Source organism: Harmonia axyridis, chromosome 5, assembly GCF_914767665.1.
Source record: "Harmonia axyridis chromosome 5, icHarAxyr1.1, whole genome shotgun sequence".
Lineage (NCBI taxonomy): Eukaryota > Metazoa > Arthropoda > Insecta > Coleoptera > Coccinellidae > Harmonia > Harmonia axyridis.
Genome location: NC_059505.1, coordinates 36,072,556 through 36,092,601, shown reverse-complemented (window position 1 = coordinate 36,092,601; position 20,046 = coordinate 36,072,556). Strand labels below are relative to the sequence as shown.

Sequence of the window (20,046 nt, the reverse complement as noted above, 5' to 3'; positions counted from 1 at the left end):
CAAATGGAAATAATTTCTTCAGACCGGAAATCAAATTTCTAGACTGCTCTTCATGAATGAAATGTACGTACTTATAACCCTCATAAGCGGATGCTGACTGGTCTATTCAAACGAAGTGTAATTATGAATTTTTGCACAAATTGTTAATGTATGGTGTATTGTCTATTATTATTATAGCCGACCATATGCATTTGGTAGTGGATCATTTATCATTGATATTGTACAAAGAGACAGTCGGATTTTAAATCTTTTTCCATATATTTACTACAGGCGAGATGGTGTAGAACTTAGATTGATTTTTAAGTGTTTTCGATCTCCATAAGTGAAGATCTACCATCTTAACGATATTCGAGCTTCTTTTCATTGTAATGGGTGGTTGTTCAAGAGCTTGAGAACTTTAAAAAATAATACAAGACAGAAATATTGTAATTACTCTTTTATTATTATGAATTAGTAGATAATTTCATGGCATTCATATTTTAAATATGATTTCAATTCTAATTTTTCACTACTTTTCCAAATAAATCTGGCTATATGGTGTCAATGGTACATATCTTGAATATTGGCTTCCAATGCTTCATAGCTGCTGCTTTGTCGGCAAATCTTCGAAAAATGCTCTATGAACTTCGCGAACAGATATACGTATGATACAAGAGCACCTAAAGATAAAAACCTCAGCAAAAATTCTGTCTCCCTGTATAGATTTAGTGATTGGTTTGTGTATTTGTGTTTCTTCATCCAAACCAAATCCTCTCCATTCTTTCTCTTCACCAACGGTTGACGTCGTTATAATTGAATCTGAAAACAAAACAGAAAAGACCTAGAAAGGAATAATAAATGTTAGTTTCCATTATATTGATTTGAAGTTAGCGACCCTTCTAAAAAGGATCTGAAACTAAATGGATAGCTTGGAAACCACCATGAAATTCATAAATTGGGCAAGTATTCACCAAGTGGTCAATGGTTTCTTCTACACCACACCCACATAGTGGACTTTCAATAGAATGTTATTTGAAAAGCATACTATTGCAACGACCATGACCAGTCCTAAGTCGATTTGAAACAACAAATTTTCTTAGGAAGATTGAAACCTAGAACTTTCTCTGAAGGATCAACGATTAGACCTTTGTTGAAGACATTACAAGAACTCCATTCCGTAAGCCAAATTTCCTTGTCACTTTTATTATATTAAAAGAAAGTATCAATCCATAAAGGTTTGTTTGACTTTAATCTGGCAGTTATAGTATCTGGGAGGTAAGATACAATTGAAAATAAGTTCGGGTAGAAATGAAATTTATCCTAAGATTTCTTAACTGCAACCTGTCTACGAATATGAGGAGGAAGAATATGTGATAGCACTGGTAACCAATGTAAAGGTGTAGATCTAATAGTTCCACTAATAATTTTCATAGAAGCGTTAAGCTGTGCATCAATTTTATGAACATGAGCACTAATAAACCAAATAGAGCAACAGTATTCAGCAGCAGAAAAAACCAAGGCTGAAGCTGCCGTACGAAGAGTGCTGGCATCAGCACCCCATGAAGAACCAGCTAATTTTTGAAGTATATCACTCCTCGACTTCAATTTCATACGTAATTTTTCCATGTTGTAAATTTGATATGTTCATAGTCAATCGTTGCAGAGACTTCAAGTTCGTACTTTTCTAGAATTCTTTCCTCTGCGTCAGTGACGGCTCGTGCCCTCGAGATGTGGGTCGGCCACACATCGGAAACAAATTTATTTGAGAAAATGAATTCCGTAATACCATTCAGCGTATTTGAATTGCCGAAGATAGCATTGTCCGAGTACAAAATTTGTAATTCACGTTTGAGTTTATCCTTATCGAAAAAGTTTCTGTAATTATCGATCAAAGATTTGAAAGGTATTTCCGGAAAATTACGAACGTATATATCAAATTTATTAAAATTCATTAGTTCCAAAAAATGAAGTGATGAAATGTCTTTAAACCTTATTTCAATTTGAGTTATAATTAAATCCAGAATTTCACAAAAAAGCCGTTTCATTGAGGAATTATCCGTGAGCTGAATTTCGGAATCTATTTTACGTTTTCGACGTCTAGCACTCGGTGGCATTACTTCTGGGAGTTTTTCTATTTCTGAATATAAGCGAATGAAATACTCATCTTCTGTGCGAAATTTTTTCAGAGTCGATAATAAAGGAGTGATTCTGGCGTTGCAATAAGTTATATCTGATAACTTATGCTGGATTATAGAAAAAACGGGATCTGTGTATGTAAAAATCAAATTAAAAGAGTGGAGAATGAACAAAAATTCGAAATCATTCAACATTTTCTTCAGACCGGTAGCTTCACGTATTGTAATATCATCCCATTCATCTAAATTGTCGTTGATATGATCAAATACTTCAATTAATTCTTCTCTCTTATCGAATATTGTTTTTACAGCGCGAGATTTGAAATTCCAACAAGTTTCCGAGCTAGAGGGTAATCTTTTTTTGCAAATTTCGTCTAGAATATTAGTGCGTTTACTTGATTTAGTGAAAAACGTTGCTGCTTGACGCTCTGCAATAGGATAACCGGCCAGCCGACCCTGTGTATTGGGAAGCGACCTAACATCGAGTTGTTGTGCCGTTCTACTGAGTGGTCGTATTCTGGGCGTATGTCGTAGTATCTTTTCCTTTACGTAGCGCTCTCGGTAGCGCTGGTTCCGCCATTGGCTCTTGGCCGACCTAACGTGATGAGATGCTTTCAGTGACATTCCAGGAGTTGCAATTGTATAATTGTAACATTTGTGTTACATTTCAGACCTAATGTTACGGTGTTACGTACAATTCTGGAATAACTTGTTTGGGGTGATGTTACGAAAAGTAACCATTTACGATTGTGGTTTGTTACAATTTATGAAAGGGAATAACAACGCTGGATGCTTTGGAAATCGAATATTAGGTGGGTCCGAAAGAAAATATTGGCCGGTATAAGTTATATTTTCCTGTTCTGAGTGGAAATATTCATTACCGAGGGAATTTGGATATCGAAATCGATAACCCCGATTGAGTTTGAATGAATTGAATATCTAGAATTATTTTCTATTTCCCGATAATTTTTGGGTCGGCCCGGCCGACCCTGCCGACCCTGACGAGCCGTCACTGCTCTGCGTTTTCTAACAAAACGTTTACGCTTCGCGTACCAAACCGTAATCAAATCAATATCGCCGCTAACAAGAGAGAAAAGTAATAATCGGAACAGCAACAATCGAAAGTACCAGGAATGATCATTTCAAATAACTCTATCATTATCGTTTTCCATGACAACGGGCAGATTTATGGTACTCGTAAAATGATATATATCATTTTCTTAGCGAGCGCTACTAAATCATTCGTTTTCCATTAGCATCCAGCGTCTTTAGCTGGATTCCGCGTGTTTTTTCCTATAGAATTACAAGAGTCAATCGTAGAAGAAGCGCGTGTTACAACTGCTATCGGATACTTGAGGTCATTACGTAATGGTCTTTTTTTTTTCTTTTTCAGAGTGTGCAATTCGAGTGCGAAATGAATATATTACATTCACGGCTCGTTGAGATTAGAATAGATGGTTGAGAAATGGATTTGTGCGTTTCATCTCGATATAAACTGATTTTGAATAATTTCCCAGATGGGTTTCTTCATCGGGTGGAGACGAGACTTTCTTTTCTTGAGTTAGAATAATTGTTACAAAAAAAGATAGGTCATTACCTATCTAGATTTTGCCTTGGATGGATCGGAGAGCGTAGCTCGGTATTTACACACTTATCAGCAGTCACTCCACGCCCACTTCATTCGTGGTAATATACAGGGTGGCCATTTGAAAACGAAACAGACGAGATTACAGACGAAATAAAGTTTTTCGATAGAAATGCTCGGACAGGTCGATTTCTGTTTCGAGGGGGACAACTTAAGATGTAGGTTACGGACGCATAGCGCTTCAACCCTTGCTACTACAACCCCCACCCCCAATTTTTGAATAGGGAAGATGGGGTGAGTGATACCTCAATTTAAAGGTATTTTTATACTGATTTCAGCACAGTAATTGTTTTTTCATTTTATGCATTAGTTCTCGAAATATTCTTAACTAAGTATTTGAAAATGAAGTGGTGTTTTCATGGCACTTGTAGTGTTTTGTGAAAAATCGACATTTTGAGCTTCAAAACAACCATGACTGTGGCTTCCTTCCTAACTAACTAACGCATGAATATTTCGAGAACTAATGCATAAAATGAAAAAACAATTACTGTGCTGAAATCAGTATAAAAATACCTTTAAATTGAGGTATCACTCACCCCATCTTCCCTATTCAAAAATTGGGGGTGGGGGTTGTAGCAGCAAGGGTTGAAGCTCTATGCGTCCGTAACCTACATCTTAAGTTGTCCCCCTCGAAACAAAAATCGACCTGTCCGAGCATTTCTATCGAAAAACTTTATTTCGTCTGTAATCTCGTCTGTTTCGTTTTCAAATGGCTTAGTATCATCGGTTGTTTCACGTCGTTTGTCACGTTTGAAGTTTGTTTTCTGAATTTCTGATTTATTTAGGTATTTATTTCAATAAATTTTGAGTTGATATGAAACATAAGAGGTGCATCTTTGTGAATTGAAGTGAGTTGAGTGAAATATCGTATCATTGATATGTTTTCATTTCCGCGCGATTCATGTCATATTTAATAGTTCATGTTAGGGATAAAATTTGCTTACTGAAAATGACATATGCTCCCTCTATCTATGCTTATTACTCTGAGGAACGGTATAAGGCTTTATGGCAAAATTGCATGAATTGGGCTTCGAATTGCTTCTGCATCCACCGTATCCGCCAGATCTGGCCCCCAGCGACTTTTTCCTGTTCACAGACCTCAAAAGAATGCTCGTTGGAAAGAAATTTAGCGCCAATAGTTCAGTAGTTATCGAGCTCATTCACAACAAACATAAAAACAAAAGTTACCTCTTCATAATATTAGTATAGATAACTTTCGAACGGCAGTACCTGAAAACTTGAAATTTTCAGGATACGTTGCTGCTACTGTTAGACCGACCTATGATCTTTGTCGTTTACAGCTTTCCTTAGTTTCTTCTTCGCGTCAAATCGTATTGGTGGTTTTTTTTGTTCGAACGTAATCAAATTCAGTAATCATATTTCTCTAATTCTGTGGTTATACCGTTCATTCTTCCACATCTTGTAGAACAAAATCGTGCGAGAATATATCAGAAACGCACAGTTTTCATGGTTATATTTTATTATTATATGTTGGTACTACGAACATTCCGCCACGGCTTTATCTGTCAATTCATCAATTTGCCTTAAAGAAATCAGTTCTGCCAACCAACATTTTTCAATGCAAAAATCACTAAATGATATTTATGAAAATATTTCATAAATTTCGATAAAAATGAAATGAATTAGAGAAAATAATGTATAATACTCGTACAGAAGGCTCATTCTACCACTCGTTCATTCCAAAACTCGCCACTTCGTGGCTCGTTTTTGAATTTTGAACTCGTGGAAGAATATCAATGCCTTCTGCACTTGTATTATAAATAACTATTCAGGTACCATTTCAGTTTGTATTTAAACACTTCAAAAGGTGAAAAATCAGGTGAAATGAAAATCTGGCTCTTGAGAGATAATCGACAATTTCTAAGCAATTACCGATTTTCTACCACTTGACCGATTATTGCGTAAGTTCATCGAAAATCCAAAACCTATTACCACCAATTTCACAAGCAATTTAATAATTTGAACCGAACAATCTCCGGATCAATCTCGATTTTGGTGTTTTGACCGTTCATTTCGTAACCTGTCCAATTAGACGTTTAGTTTCTTAGGCTTCCAGTAGTCCGTTAAGAGTTCTCTGTCTCTCTCTCTCTCTCTCTCCTCGCTTTTAATCTGAATAATCAATGTTCAATTAATGTACCTAATAAGTAACGTTGATTACTGACTTGAATAAATTCTCAGTAGAGGAAGCGTTATGCATTTGAATTGCAGCAGTGAAAACGGTAGCTTTATAGACGTATCCGCATTTAGAATTATCATCATAAGCTTAGTTAAGTGTTTTCCTTGAAGTATACAGGGTGGAACAATGAAGAATCAGAACATAAAAAGTCACCGAAAGTGATTGAAAAAAGTTTTATAAATCGTTAATATTTTCGGTAGTAAAAACATATAAATTACATAGGCGTATAACTTTGCTTCCACCGTTTTTTTTTTCCGAAATTCGAGGCATTATTGTAAAATACGGGTTATACATTTATGATTCAAAGTATTGTCCATCGCTGGTCACTACTTTCTCTCATCTTTTGGGCAGCGTACAAATCCCGCTTTGAAAAAGCTGGTCATATTTCTCTGAGATCCACGAATCGATCCAATTTTTTACTTCTTCATAAGACCGGAAGTGTTGGTCCGCCAGGCCGTGTGTCATTGATCGAAACAAGTGATAATCCGAGGGAGCAACGTCTGGAGAATGCGTCGGGTGAGGTAAGACTTCCCATTTTAACGTTTTCAAGTATGTCTTCACCACTTTCGCAACATGCTTTGAAATCACTTTATCATGTCTCTCGTTGTATTGCAGCCGTTTTTCTTTCAATGCTCGGCTCAAACGCATTAATTGCGTTCGACAACGATCGCCTGTGATTTTTTAGGTCGGTTTTAACAACTTATATCATACTATGCCGAGCTGGTCTCACCAAATACTGAGCATGACCTTGGAACCGTGAGTTTTCGATTTGGCTACCGTCGTGAAAGCATGGCCGGGATATCCCCATGATTTTGTGCGCTTGGGATTATCGGAACGAACCTATTTTTCGTATGCAGTCACAATGCGATGCAGAAATCCCTTACGTCCTTGCTTTACAAACAGCTGTTCACAAGCAAACAAACGCCGTTCAATATATCTCGGCTTCAACTCTTACGGCACGCAATTTCCTTGTTTCCGAATCATTTCCATGACTTTCAGGCTTTCTGAAATGACTTGTTGCGTCACTCCCAATGATCCTGCCAATTATTTTTGCGTTTGACACCAGTCTTGATGAAGTGATGCCTCCGCATCTTTCGAAAACCTTCTCTCTTCCACCACCATGCTGGTCTTCGACGTCAAAATCACCGTTCTGGAAGTGTTGAAACAACTCTCGGCACGTTCTTTCACAAATAGCGGCCTCACCATAGGTATTTGAGAGCATTCGATGAGCCTCAACCGCAGATTTCTTTATATTAAAGCAGAAAATTGAAATCCCCTGCAAATGACGAGAATTTGGCTCGTAAGCTGACATGTTTTATCGAGAATAACTTTATGATGCAGACACAAATCGACTAAAATTTCGATGGCGTTATGTTTACAAATACCTAAGCTTATTATATGGCCTTTACCACTTACCGCTACAGCCATTTATTGCAAAACGGCGGAAGCAAAGTTGTACTGATATAAAAGTTGTTTCAATCATGATCAATCACCAATAAGTATCAGCTGAAATAGCACTGATAAAGCTCATTTTTCCTTTAAAATTCGAATTTATTGATTAACACAGTGTTAAAATATGGGGAATTAAATGGAATAGGTTCTGGCATAAGTTGACTTCCCCCTCCAAACCATTAACCTTTCATTCGAAACATTTTTTTCGTATGTTGTTTCCTATAAGAGATTTTTGACTGATTCAACTTAAAAAAAATCACCTGGAGTAATGACACATGTTCGAGAGATTTTTAGACTTGTTGCAAAAATTGTTTCGGTATCTTATAAACTAAACAACCCCCGTATACATCATCAGAATGCACACTTGGAATCTCCCACATGTGCATATTTCAGGAAATGAACTTGTCTCCATCAAGTTCACAGAAAGCTATTACGTTACGCTCAATTTAGCGTTTATTTAGATAGCATTACTACTATGCGGGAGTCATCCATCTTTCTTTTTTTCTGGGACATGTCATACTGTTACTATGAATTTTCATTCACACGCCTTAGGAATTCCGATCATCTGTTCTTGTGTGAATGTGAAGTTGTATTTAGTCAACAACTAACAATTCATTGGATCAGGATTTTGTGTTGTGAAATTTTTGAGAAATTGATATTTCCAAATTCGATTTTCTGCTTTTTTGCCTTCAAAATGTAGGTTGTGAAGCCATCAAACTGATAGTCTTGTATAACTTGAATATGACAACTGTTTATGAGTTTTTTAGTCCCATGGCACTATATCTCAGAGTAATAAACATAAATTTTGTCCCCAACATGAAGTATCAAATTTGACATGAAGCGCGCGGAAATGAAAACATATCAGTGATACGATGTTTCCCTCAATTGGCGAGTTTCTCCACAAATAACACACTTCTTATGTACGATAATGAATCAACGTTTCATATTAACTTAAAATATATTGAAATAAATACCTAAATATAGAAAAAATTCAGAAAACAACCTTCAGGCTCGCCAAACGACAAAAAAACCGATGACAGTAGGAGAGTAAAAGTTGCTTAACCTTGGATTTCAGCAGGTAGATACAGAAAATAATAAATTTCTTGCTTATTATAAATTCGACAATTAGGTAAAATATCGGATTCCAAATATTCAAATTTGCATATTTAATCGGGGATCACTCAAATAAATATCTTTCATTCATATAATATACATTCATAACGATATAGTAAAATTGTGGATTTGAAAATATATCACAATCCGACAACGTAATCTAACCATGTTGGGGACATGTAAAAATTGCGTGTACTCCCTCTATCGATGTTTATTACTCTATGCACTATAAAAATAAATGAATGTATATATCGATCAAATCTTGCCATTTAAGTTATTGGGAATTCAGCATAATAAAGAACAAATAGTCATTTTGATTCAGTTGAATCTGATTGGATACATGTGAAGTGAATTTATTGCTTGAACGACACTTCTTGATTTCTAAAGCTATAAATTTGACGGGGAAAATTTTAGAAAACAGCTGTTATTAGAGAGAATAGGCGATGACTAACTATGCCGAATCAAAATAATAATTACATATTATGGGGAATTTTTCGTTTATGTTACCAACTCTCTATAATTGTCTATATCGAACGTAAACATCAATTTGATGGGTGGTGTCCTCCTTTTCATGATTTTAAGGTGAAGAAGGTTGAAGCCTTCGCACTATTCTTGTACCTATACAGGTTTATCTATAAGTGTTGAGTCATACTTAAGTGGGTAATGAGTTGTAATACAGCGTAGGTACTAGATAAAATTATGGTGTCTACATCAAAATGTTATTTGGGAATTGTTGCCCATGAAATTTATCTAGAAGTCGTCGAAATCAAGGTTGTTTCATGAGTTTTTTAGGAGAATTGTAGTATCTACGGAATTAAATTTTAAATTGCGAAGAAGTGTGTACATAGAATAGGCTACTAGGAATATTTTCAGTGAATGCAATGAGGATATGGGTCATAACTAACATAACTAAATAACTATCGATATTTTTTCATGCAGAATTACCCTTTCATGCTTGTCGTTCTTATTCACTGAAACCTTGTACATTGGCAGTCCATGAAACTGTTAAAATTTCCTAAAAAGCTTTTTTGAACACAGTTGGAGTTATTGAAATAAATTGAATATAAAGAAAGAAATGATTTGCTTTGAAACGATTCAATCTATTACTTAATCTGCTTGATAGAATCGTGAGAAATGGCAAATGAAAGTTGTTGCCAATAGTAGAATAAGGCCCATACTTACTTATGCTGATGCATCGAAAACTAAAAGTGTATTAAGAACGCTAAGATTGATAAAAGGTGTGACACTTCTGGATTTAGTGGGAAATGTGGTTTTCAGAGAAGAATGCGGGGTTGGATTAGATTAGATTTAGCTAGCCTTCCAGTTCCAGAGTTCTAATGAACTCCAGTATCTGGGATTGCTTCAAGGAGGCTACTTCCCCACTTCTACAAGTTTCTTGTCCAGAGCAGATTTTGCGTTGGCTAGTATATTCCACCACCAGGTGATCCGGAGTTTCTTTCTGCTAGACCCATTCTCATTAGGTCTTTCCTGAGGCGACAATACCTTGTGAGGAATCAAGTGAGGAGGTGTAGTATATTCTATGATCCTCAGTGTCAAAGTTCCGAGAAACTTTTTAGAATGATCCAAACCAGGAAGACTCCTCCAGAGTGTTTCTCTTGTGGTTTCAGATGTGGTAAAGATGGATTAGAGCGAAAGGTAGAGGGTGGAAAGATCATGTAAATTGCATGAGCCTTGATCAGTTAGCAAAAAAGGCCGAAACAAAAAATCATCAGATGCCAAACGACCACCAGGACAAAGTAAGAAAGTTGGACCTCTGCGTTTCAAGAAATAGTCGACAGGAAAGTAACAGTACAAAGTCCTAACTTCGGTCAATCAAAACGTACGTCAAATGCTTATTTAAAAATTGGGTGAACAGAAGTGCATTTTTTCATCTTTCAAGGGTGAATATTTATTTGGCCTATGATCCATTTCTCGAAAACAAGGTGAAGTGCAGTTTTGGTCCATCAAGAGCTTTTACACTTGAAAATTTTGTTATGCTAGGTTGTGTGATATATTTGTATAATTTCTTAAATTTGCACGAATGATCTACTAAAAGTTGAATCATACTTTATAGATCTCCTAGAATAATCAATTACTAGACCAAAAACGCAGAAATGCATCAATAAGACAAAACCCCTAATCATATACTCAGATTTCCATTCCACAAAGTATACCGGAACATAACACAACAACCTTCAATTATCCCAAAACAACCGTCACTATACCAATAATCATCAGATCGACAGACCCGATAGTGTCACGGCCAAATTACACCCTAGAAAACTTAAAACACCAATAATACCACTTTATGGAGTCGTCAATACCAAAACCATAAAAACAGAATCGGATGCAAATAGCGTTATCGCCATCAGCGTAAGTAGAATTTAGTGTCAAGATCGCGGTATAATTTGGGCCTATTAAAACGTCTCAATCGGTTCATGAGGTAGACTCGGCCCGGTTACGCCATCTAGGAGGAACAGGTAGGTGTCGATCTAGAGATTGAGGTGCAGGTGCAATATAATAAATTGGTGTTTTTTAAGAGCTTGAGAACTTTAAATAATAACACAAGACAGAAATATTGTTGGGATTAATTTTTTATTATTATAATCCTGAAGATAATTTCAAGACACTTATTTTTTGAATATGTCTACCGCGGCTACTAGTTTCATATTCCATCAGTCTAGTTTTTCACTACTTTTTCTAATAAATCTGGCCGTATGGCGTCAGAGGTGGCTTGAATATTGGCTTTCAATGCATCGAAAGTTGCCGGTTTGTCGTCATAAACCAATGACTTAACGTAGCCCCATAAAAAGTAGGTAATCGAGAGGCGTTAAGTCGCAAGAAAAACATATATATTGAAGGTTAAGCGCGCTGTATGGCAAGTTGCGCCTTCTTGTTGTCGATGTTTAGCTAGCTTAATTTTTGGAAACAAAAAATAGTCAGCATGGCTCGAAAGCGCGTGCCATTCACTGTAACAGCAGCTCCTTCCTCATTTCGAAAGAAATAAGGTTTGATGATGCCACCAGCGTGCAGCGTAACTGCACCAAACAATCAATTTTAACGCATGTATATGTCGTTAATTTCTTTGCTTTATATTCGGTTATTTCGCTTATTGACGAAACCATTCAACCAGAAATGAGCTTCATCACTAAACACAATTTTTCGATAAAAATCCTTAACTTCAGCCAGTTTCAAACCAGAAACTTCCTCTGAAGAATCAACGATTAAACTTTTGTTGAAGTGGGCATTTCAATAGAATGCCATTAGAAGAGCATTCTATTCCAACGACCATAACCATTCCTAAGTCGATTTAAAATACATCAAATTTTTCAAGGAAGATTGAAACCTAGAATTTTATCTGAAGGATCAACGATTAGATTTTTGTTGGAGACATTACAAGAACTCCATTCCGAACGCCAAATTTCCTTGTCACTTTCATAAGATTGAAGGAAAGTATTAATCCATAAAGGTTTGCTTGACTTCAATCTGGCAGTTCTAGTATTTGGGAGGTAAGATACAATTGGAAATAAGTTTGGGTAGAAATGAAATGTATCCGAAGATTTCTTGACTGCAACCTGTCTACGAATATGATGCGGAAGTATATGTGATAGCACTGGTAACCAATGTAAAGGTGTAGATCTAATAGTTCCACAAATAATTCTCATAGAAATGTTAAGTTGTACATCAATTTTATGAACATGAGCACTATTGAACCAAACAGAAAACCAGTATTCAGCAGCAGAAAAAAACAAAGCCAAAGATGCCGTACGAAGAGTGCTGGCATCAGCACCCCATGAAGAACCAGCAAAACTGCGTCTTGGATTTAATTCTTGCACGAGCTGTATTCTGAAGGACTGAAGTTTTCTACGTAATCGAAGGACCAAGGCCAACAAGTTGAGAACGGCAACATATCGACATTTCGGCGTCTTCTTCTGCACTACAGCAGCAATATTCTCTTCGTTACGCACATTTCTTTGTGTTGCTGATGGTTTTGAATCGGGATGAGTAAAATTATTGTACGAATTGCTTGCTCACTAGGCCGATTATGTTGACCGTAAAATGGACGAAGTGCTCTATGAACAGATTGATTTTTTTCTAAGTAAATATCCACGATTTAGCTTCGTTCTAGCGTTAAACGATTCACGATGAATCTCCAAACTTACCGAATAGAAATGTCAACACAGTTTGACATTTTCAACTGTCAAACCATAGACAACAACCATCGAAGCTTATCATGGAGCTAAAAAAAAACACCCGTTACGAGTGTTATAGACGCCAGAACAGCGGAGTCCAACCGTGACTTATATATGCACTTCTGCTCAAGGAAATGGAAGGCGATTCTTCGACTAGACCTTGTACCGTTTTGAAGTGCTTGCTGCGGAATTGATTCCGTGATGTGAGGACATCGAGGAAGTCGTTGTTCGTTTTAGATGACCGGAATTATTGGCAGGATACGACCAACAATGTTTTGCGGAATTTTATGGGATGATATCCGGCCGATCTACTCGGTATTTTTTACGTGTAATGTTTATTAGTTGATCTAGTAGGTGTTCAACTTTGCTTCCGCCGTTCTGCAATAGATGTCTGTAGCGTTAAGTGGTAGTCGAAATGAATAGATCGTAGATGTCATACAATAAGCTTAGGTATTTGTAAACATAACGCCATTGAAATATTAGTCGATTTGTGTCTGCATCATGAAGTTATTCTCGATTAAACATGTCAGCTTACGAGCCAAATACTCCTCATTTGCGGGAGGTTTTAATTTTCTGCTTCAATATGAAGAAATCTGCGGATGAGGCTCATCGAATGCTCTCAAATACTTATGGTGAGGCAGCTATTAGTGAAAGAACGTGCCCTGAGTGGTTTCAACGGTGATTTTGACGTCGAAGACCAGCATGGCGGTGGAAGAGAGGAGATTTTCGAAGATGCAGAATTGGAGGCATTAACTGATCAAGACTCGTGTCAAACGCAACAAGAATTGGCAACAAGCCATTTCAAAACGCCTGAAAAGGGAATGATTCAGAAACAATGAAATTGGTTGCCGTACGAGTTGAAGCCGAGAGATGTTGAATGGCGTTTGTTTGCTTGTCAACAACTGCTTGCAAGACAAAGACTTTCGATTGTCATAAAATTATCTCGTCGATTATCAATGTCCTAGGGATATTACTACTGATAATTACATTGGTTAATGAAGTTGGAAAGTTCAAAGTAATAAATACATATTTAGTTCTGCTGCCACTTTTTCGTACATTCATGGCCGGATGAAAAAATGACGTCGTCGAAATCAACAAACACACCGTCTTCAATAAAATCGACATCTTTCTACGTTTGCGAAAAAAAGGTACTCAATATCGAAGTCCATGGCTAGCAGAGAGGTTCGAAGTTCGCATCTGAAATAGCCGCTCAAACACCATCAGCTGGCCTTATTTCGTACCGTAAAGGCCACCACGACGTTCGCCGTAAAAATCCTCTCTGCAAACATCTGAAAATAGTCCAACCATCATCGGCAAATATTTCCCTAGCAAACACTCTCCGCCGCGTATGTTCATATGTGTACCCTCCTCCCGATGTGTTTTACAATTAGTTTGACGAGGTCGCGGAAACCGCTAGTACGCACGGAAGGTATTATAATATAGCTGGGTAATTCGCGGGAAAACGAAGATCCGTGCTACTGGGACCATTATTGTCACGTGAGAACCTTCCTGTCTGTCTGGTAGGACGATTTTATGGTATGTCTATTGTATCTTTTGCATCGGAGATTTTCTCGTGACTTTGTTGTGATCTGGTATTGTTGTTTACGTTCTAAGAATGTTGGGGGTGGTAGTGAAGGATTCAGAGAAAATGATGGGTTGGTTCTGTTTGTAAAGGTTGCCATGTATCAGGTTAGTTTTACCTTCTGAAGAACTGAGACTTGTAAAGGTCTTAAATTGTTAGTTATTTCAGATCTCATTGTTATGTACGTGTCGTTCATTAGAGTTGCAATTTGTTCACTTATTATTTCTCCCTATTTTTTTAATTTGTTGGTTTCATTGTTTTTTATGGTAAGATTCTTAGAGCCCTGATTCTTCTGTAGTTCTTGTGTGTTTGTTTTAGGAAAACAAGGTGCAAACATTTTATTGGACTGTCTGAAATTTGACATCTATCGATGTTGTCATGACTTGAAAATCAAGCTCGTGAAAAATTACATACTTGAGCTTGACTTGACTTGATTTTAGATAATTAATTACAATTAGTTTGAAACCGCTAGTACGCACGGAAGGTATTGTAGCTGGACTAATTCGCGGGAAGACGAAGATCCGTGCTACTGGGACCATTATTGTCACGTGAGAACTTTCCTGTCTGTCTGGTAGGCCGATTCGATGGTATGTCTATTGTATCTGTTGCCTCGGAGATGTTCTCGTGACTTTGTGGTGATCTGTTATTGTTGTTTACGCACGAAGGATGTTGGGGGTGGTAGTGAAGGATTCAGAGAAAATGATGGGTTGGTTCTGTTTGTGAAGGTAGCAAGAGGTTGCTGCCGTGTATCAGGTTTGTTTTACCATCTGAAAAACTGAGACTTGTTGAGGTTTTAAATTGTTTGTTATTTCAGATCTCATTGTTAGCTACTTGTTGTTCATTAGAGTTTCAGTTTGTTCACTTATTATTTCTCCCTATTTATCTTCATTTGTTGGTTGAATTGCTTTTTATGGTAAGATTCTCAAAGCCCTAATTCTTTTGTAGTTCTTGCGTGTTTGTTTCAGGAAAACAAGGTGCAATCATTTTAGTGGACTGTCTGAAATTTGACATCTGTCGATGTTGTCATGAGAGAATTAAGGATCAAGCCATGTAGCTTGACATTTTAACCTACTACTTGACTTGAATATCAAGCTCGTGAAAAATTTACATACTTGAGCTTGACTTGACTTGATTTTAGATAATTATTTACAATTAGTTTGAAACCGCTAGTACGCACGGAAGGTATTGTAGCAGGGCTAATTCGCGGGAAGACCAAGATCCGTGCTACTGGGACCATTATTGTCACGTGAGAACTTTCCTGTCTGTCTGGTAGGCCGATTCGATGGTATGTCTATTGTATCTTTTGCGTCGGAGATTATCTCGTGACTTGGTGGTGATCTGGTATTGTTGTTTACGCTCGAAGGATGTTGGGGGTGGTAATATATGGGCGAAAGGATTTAAAGAAAATTATGGGTTGGTTCTGTTTGTGAAGGTAGCAAAAGGTTGTTTCCACGTATCAGATCTGTTTTTTCATCTGAAGAACTGAGACTTGTAAAGTTCTTAAATTGTTAGTTATTAAAGATCTCATTTTTTTGTACGTGTTGTTTACCTATTATTTCTCTCTATGTATCTTCATTTATTGGTACAATTGTTTTATATGGTAAGATTCTCAGGGCCTCAATTCTTCTGTAATTCTTGCGTGTTTGTTTTAGGTGCACTCATTTTATTGGACTGTCTGAAATCTAGCAATCTTGTCATGACAGAATTAGGTATATATCAAGCCAAGTAGCTTGACATTTTAACCAACTACTTGAATTGAAAATCAAGCTCGTGAAGAATTACCTACTTGAGCTTGACTTGACTTTAGATATTTATTGCTTGACTTGATATCGAGCTACTTGAAATTACTTGAGCTTGATATGCACGGCATATATTTCTGCAATCTCGTGCGCGCTTAGACTAAATAAGGGGATTCCTCGAGCGCCGAGAGACTTAAGTATTCGCCAGTGTGACTTTATTAGTAATTTTTCTCACATTTCTATGAAATCTATTGGTAGATTTTGGTAGTTTCAGGAATATCAAGGATTTTTTATCAACGCCAGCATCTTCCGCTCCGGTTGAAAGGCAATTTTCAAGAGCTGTTCTCACAGTTACAAAAACCCGCAATAGGTTAGGCGATAAATCTATAAGATGTCTCATATGTCTTAGATCCTGGATGAGAAATTATGAAATCAAACAAGCCTGGAGATTTATCAATATTGAGAAACTTATTTTTTTATTATTTTTTATTATGTTATGATTTGTAGTGATTCAATTTATGTTTCTATTCGAAAAAAGTTGATATTTTCGGTTCTTCTATACAATGAGATTAATAAATGAAAGTGTTTTTTGCAAGGTTCTTTTTCATTTCATCATTTTTGTTATCGATGTGACACTACACGATAAATCTGCTAAAAATCAAGTAGCTTGATATGATTCAAGTACTTAATAAATAAATACTAGACTTGACTTTAGATTGGAAAACTACTAATTGACTTGAGCTTGACTTGAAATCAAGTCAAGCTCGAGCCAAGAAGCTTGAAAATCAAGCCAGGCCGTAAATCCCTAGAAAGAATCAGTGTCATCATGACAGCTCAAGTGACACGCCATTCGAAAACGAGGGTTGCTTTCTGAATCTCAGGAATTGGCAATCCTAATGACTAAAAGTCAAAAGCAACGTTACCAACGGATTACATTTTGAGCATAAACGTACTCGGGACCTTTTGACATTCGAGCGGAATTTTTTTTCGTTTGCAATATTCTCTTGTAGGTTGAAAACAATTGAATTTATTAGGTAGCAATTCTCTCGAAAAACGAGCGCGAAAATGGGACATTCATTTTTTTCTAGTTCCAAGGGATTGTGAGATCCTCTCACTAGACAACGAATTTGGGATACCCGATACATAAAACAGTCATACGGTCTCCAAGGGAGCAATTGGAAAATAGCGAAGCAGCCTCCAAAAGCTTCTGACACAACACAACGTCAGTGCTTGTATCCTAATCCAAGGAATGAAATGGGTTAACACTGTTAACAGTTACTTTTGTTGTGTACAACCTTGAAAGTCTTCAGATAATTCAACCGTTTAATTACCTCGGTGCTATTACTTATCTCGTTCTGAGCTCTGAAACCGTCCGTTTTGTAAGCCTGCACACGTGTATTATTCTCGGTTTCCATAAAAACTCGTCCCATTTGTCGAGGCAACGAAGACGCCAAGCTAAACTTCCCATACGCCTGCATATATCCCATTATATAAAGAGTCTCGTCATTTCGTCCGCTTATAGGCGTTTGAGCGAGTCAAGTGAAAAGAAAGTGAGTTGCCAATTTCGATCGCAAATCGTCCCGATGTCAACTTTCACACCTTTTCTGATCGTTTCGAATTCCGTGATAGATGTGGCGTCAACGAACCTTGATTGAACGTTAATTGAAATATTTACAGCTTCCTTGAAGTGTAAACATAATGAAACTGGTCTTTATACAAGATGTTATAATTGAGGAACTATACTGCTCAACTATCTGAATATAGTGATGACTTCTTTGGCGTTGATTCCTTGTTGTCAGTCACCTTATACAATCAATTATGGATAAAGTCATATATTGAGTGATAGTAGTAAATAATAAATATCTCATGTATAACTTAAGGCACTTAAGACACCTGATGTCATGTTCTGGAAATGCTTCGACAAATGTGATGACTAAATCACAAAGACTGCAAAACGAGGCAATAAAAACTATTCATCTACTCCTATTGAAATATATATTCATTATTTAACTGCTTTTTAGTAATTGATAGTGAGTTATAATAACTCACTACAATAAATTGGAAAAGATCTATACTTCTGTGCTTCTATTCGGTTGGCCGAAAGGAAACATTCTATTATTGTTATTGAGGGGAGGAATGTCACTTTGATAATTTTGACGTTTATAGGTAACTTTTAGGGTTTGCCAATAAAGTTCTCTCTCTATTCTTGTATTTTAGTATTTATTGTTATAGTCGTAGATAAATTATTGTATTCAACTTCCTGTAATGATCATAACTCACTTGATGGATTACATGAAACTTCATCTGCGTGAGTTATGATCTACATTACCGCTCGTTGAATTATATACTGTTTTTAATATACAGCTAGTGTAAAAATTGTTTCATTTGATGAGAGGAATCTTCAGTTACATTTATTGTAAAACTTTAAGACTGACCTAAGATTCGACTCAGGTGGAAAGTTTTTATCGACCAATCATATAGGTCTTCATTCAACAATTTGGGTATATAAACCCAAAACTACCTCTTTGATCCTGACCTTTGGAAAAAACAAGGTTTCAGAGTTTGAGAAGTTATAACAATGCTTTGAAGATCATTTTGATATTGGTTTACAACTTTTCTTCCGCCGTTTTGCAGTAGATGGATGTAGCTGTAAGTGGTAGTCGAAAGAAATAGATCGAAGATGTCACACAATAAGCTGAGGTATTTGTGAACATAACGCCATCGAAATATTAATCGATTTGAGTATGCATCATAATGTTATTCTTATTAAATATTAAGATATCTGCGGCTGAGGCTCATCGAATGCTCTGAAATACCTATGGTGAGGCTGCTATTAGGGAAAGAACTCGCCGAGAGTTTCAACGCTTCAAGAACGGTGATTTTGACGTCGAAGACCAGAATTGGAGGCATTGCTTGATCAAGACACGTGTCAAACGCAACAAGAATTGACAGGATTATTGGAAGTGATGCAAAAAGCCATTTCAAAACGCCTCAAAGCCATGGGAATGATTCAGAAACAAGGATATTGGATGCCGTACGAGTTAAACCCGAGAGATGTTGAACGGCGTTTGTTTCCTTGTGAACAACAGCTTGTAAAGCAAAGACGGAAGGGATTTCTGCATAGCATTGTGACATGAGACGAAAGATGGGTTCATTACGATAATCCCAAGCGCAAAAAATCATGAGATATTCCGGCAATGTTTCCAAGTCAACGGCCAAACCGAATATTCACGATTCCAAAATCATGCTCAGTATTTGGTAGGACCAGCTCGGCGTAGTGTATTATGAGTTGTTAAAACCGACTGAAACAATTACAGACGATCGTCATCGAATGCAATTAATGCGTTTGCAAGTAAAATTCCATTCATCCCAAAAAGAGGGAGATATTTTCTCATTATTTGGACACAGAACTTGAATGAAATTTTAGGAAAAACTCATTTTCCATTCTGATGAGAGAACTGTGACACTGAATTCTTTTATATCTCTATGTCTAACTAAATTACTGAGTTGAAGAAAATTGTTCATCTTCTAACTCTGAGCTTCCCTAACAACGCGTCATACATTTTAAAGAACAGGTATAGTCATAAAATGATTTAATCAACTTTTACCACCCAAAATGATCTGGTGTACCATATACTGTTTGTACTTTTACGTGCAAACTATTAACCTGCACCTCCAAAACTAGACAATAAAGAAAAACAGCAAGATAGTGTTGAATTAAATACTTCGTACTTATTCTCGTATCGCTGGGTTCTGTAATCAGATAAAACAACTAGACTACTAGACGAATACATAAAAACCGGCATGTCATCTACTCCGAAAGGTGGGGAACTCATCACGAGACGTTATGCTAAGTCGAAATGGGCGGTCCGAAGGAGAAATTTTAATTGAGCAGGTAGGTTCGTCCCTGATTTGTAGTGTGCGCACGGTATAACTAGATTTCACAATGGACAATTACTCAAGGTACACTGCAACAGCACAAAGGTTAATTAATTCCCGGTACTTTAAAAC

The 20,046-nt window shown here is 36.8% G+C and overlaps 1 protein-coding gene across 5 annotated transcripts in view; it reads left to right on the top strand.

Annotated features, from left to right (window-relative positions):
- The window catches only part of LOC123681070 (protein FAM107B), a 91,829-nt gene that overhangs the window by 31,503 nt on the left and 40,280 nt on the right, over positions 1 to 20,046 (top strand). Inside the window, exon 1 of one of the 5 annotated variants that reach the window (XM_045619269.1) lies at positions 14,862 to 14,883. The exons of 3 other annotated variants lie outside the window; for them this stretch is intronic. In XM_045619269.1, the coding sequence (XP_045475225.1) occupies positions 14,881 to 14,883 (3 nt within the window). In that variant the 5' untranslated portion in view covers positions 14,862 to 14,880. Of the gene's footprint in view, positions 1 to 14,861; positions 14,884 to 15,558; positions 15,582 to 20,046 lie in introns of those variants that run through there. One more of the 5 variants, XM_045619268.1, reaches the window with a different exon arrangement.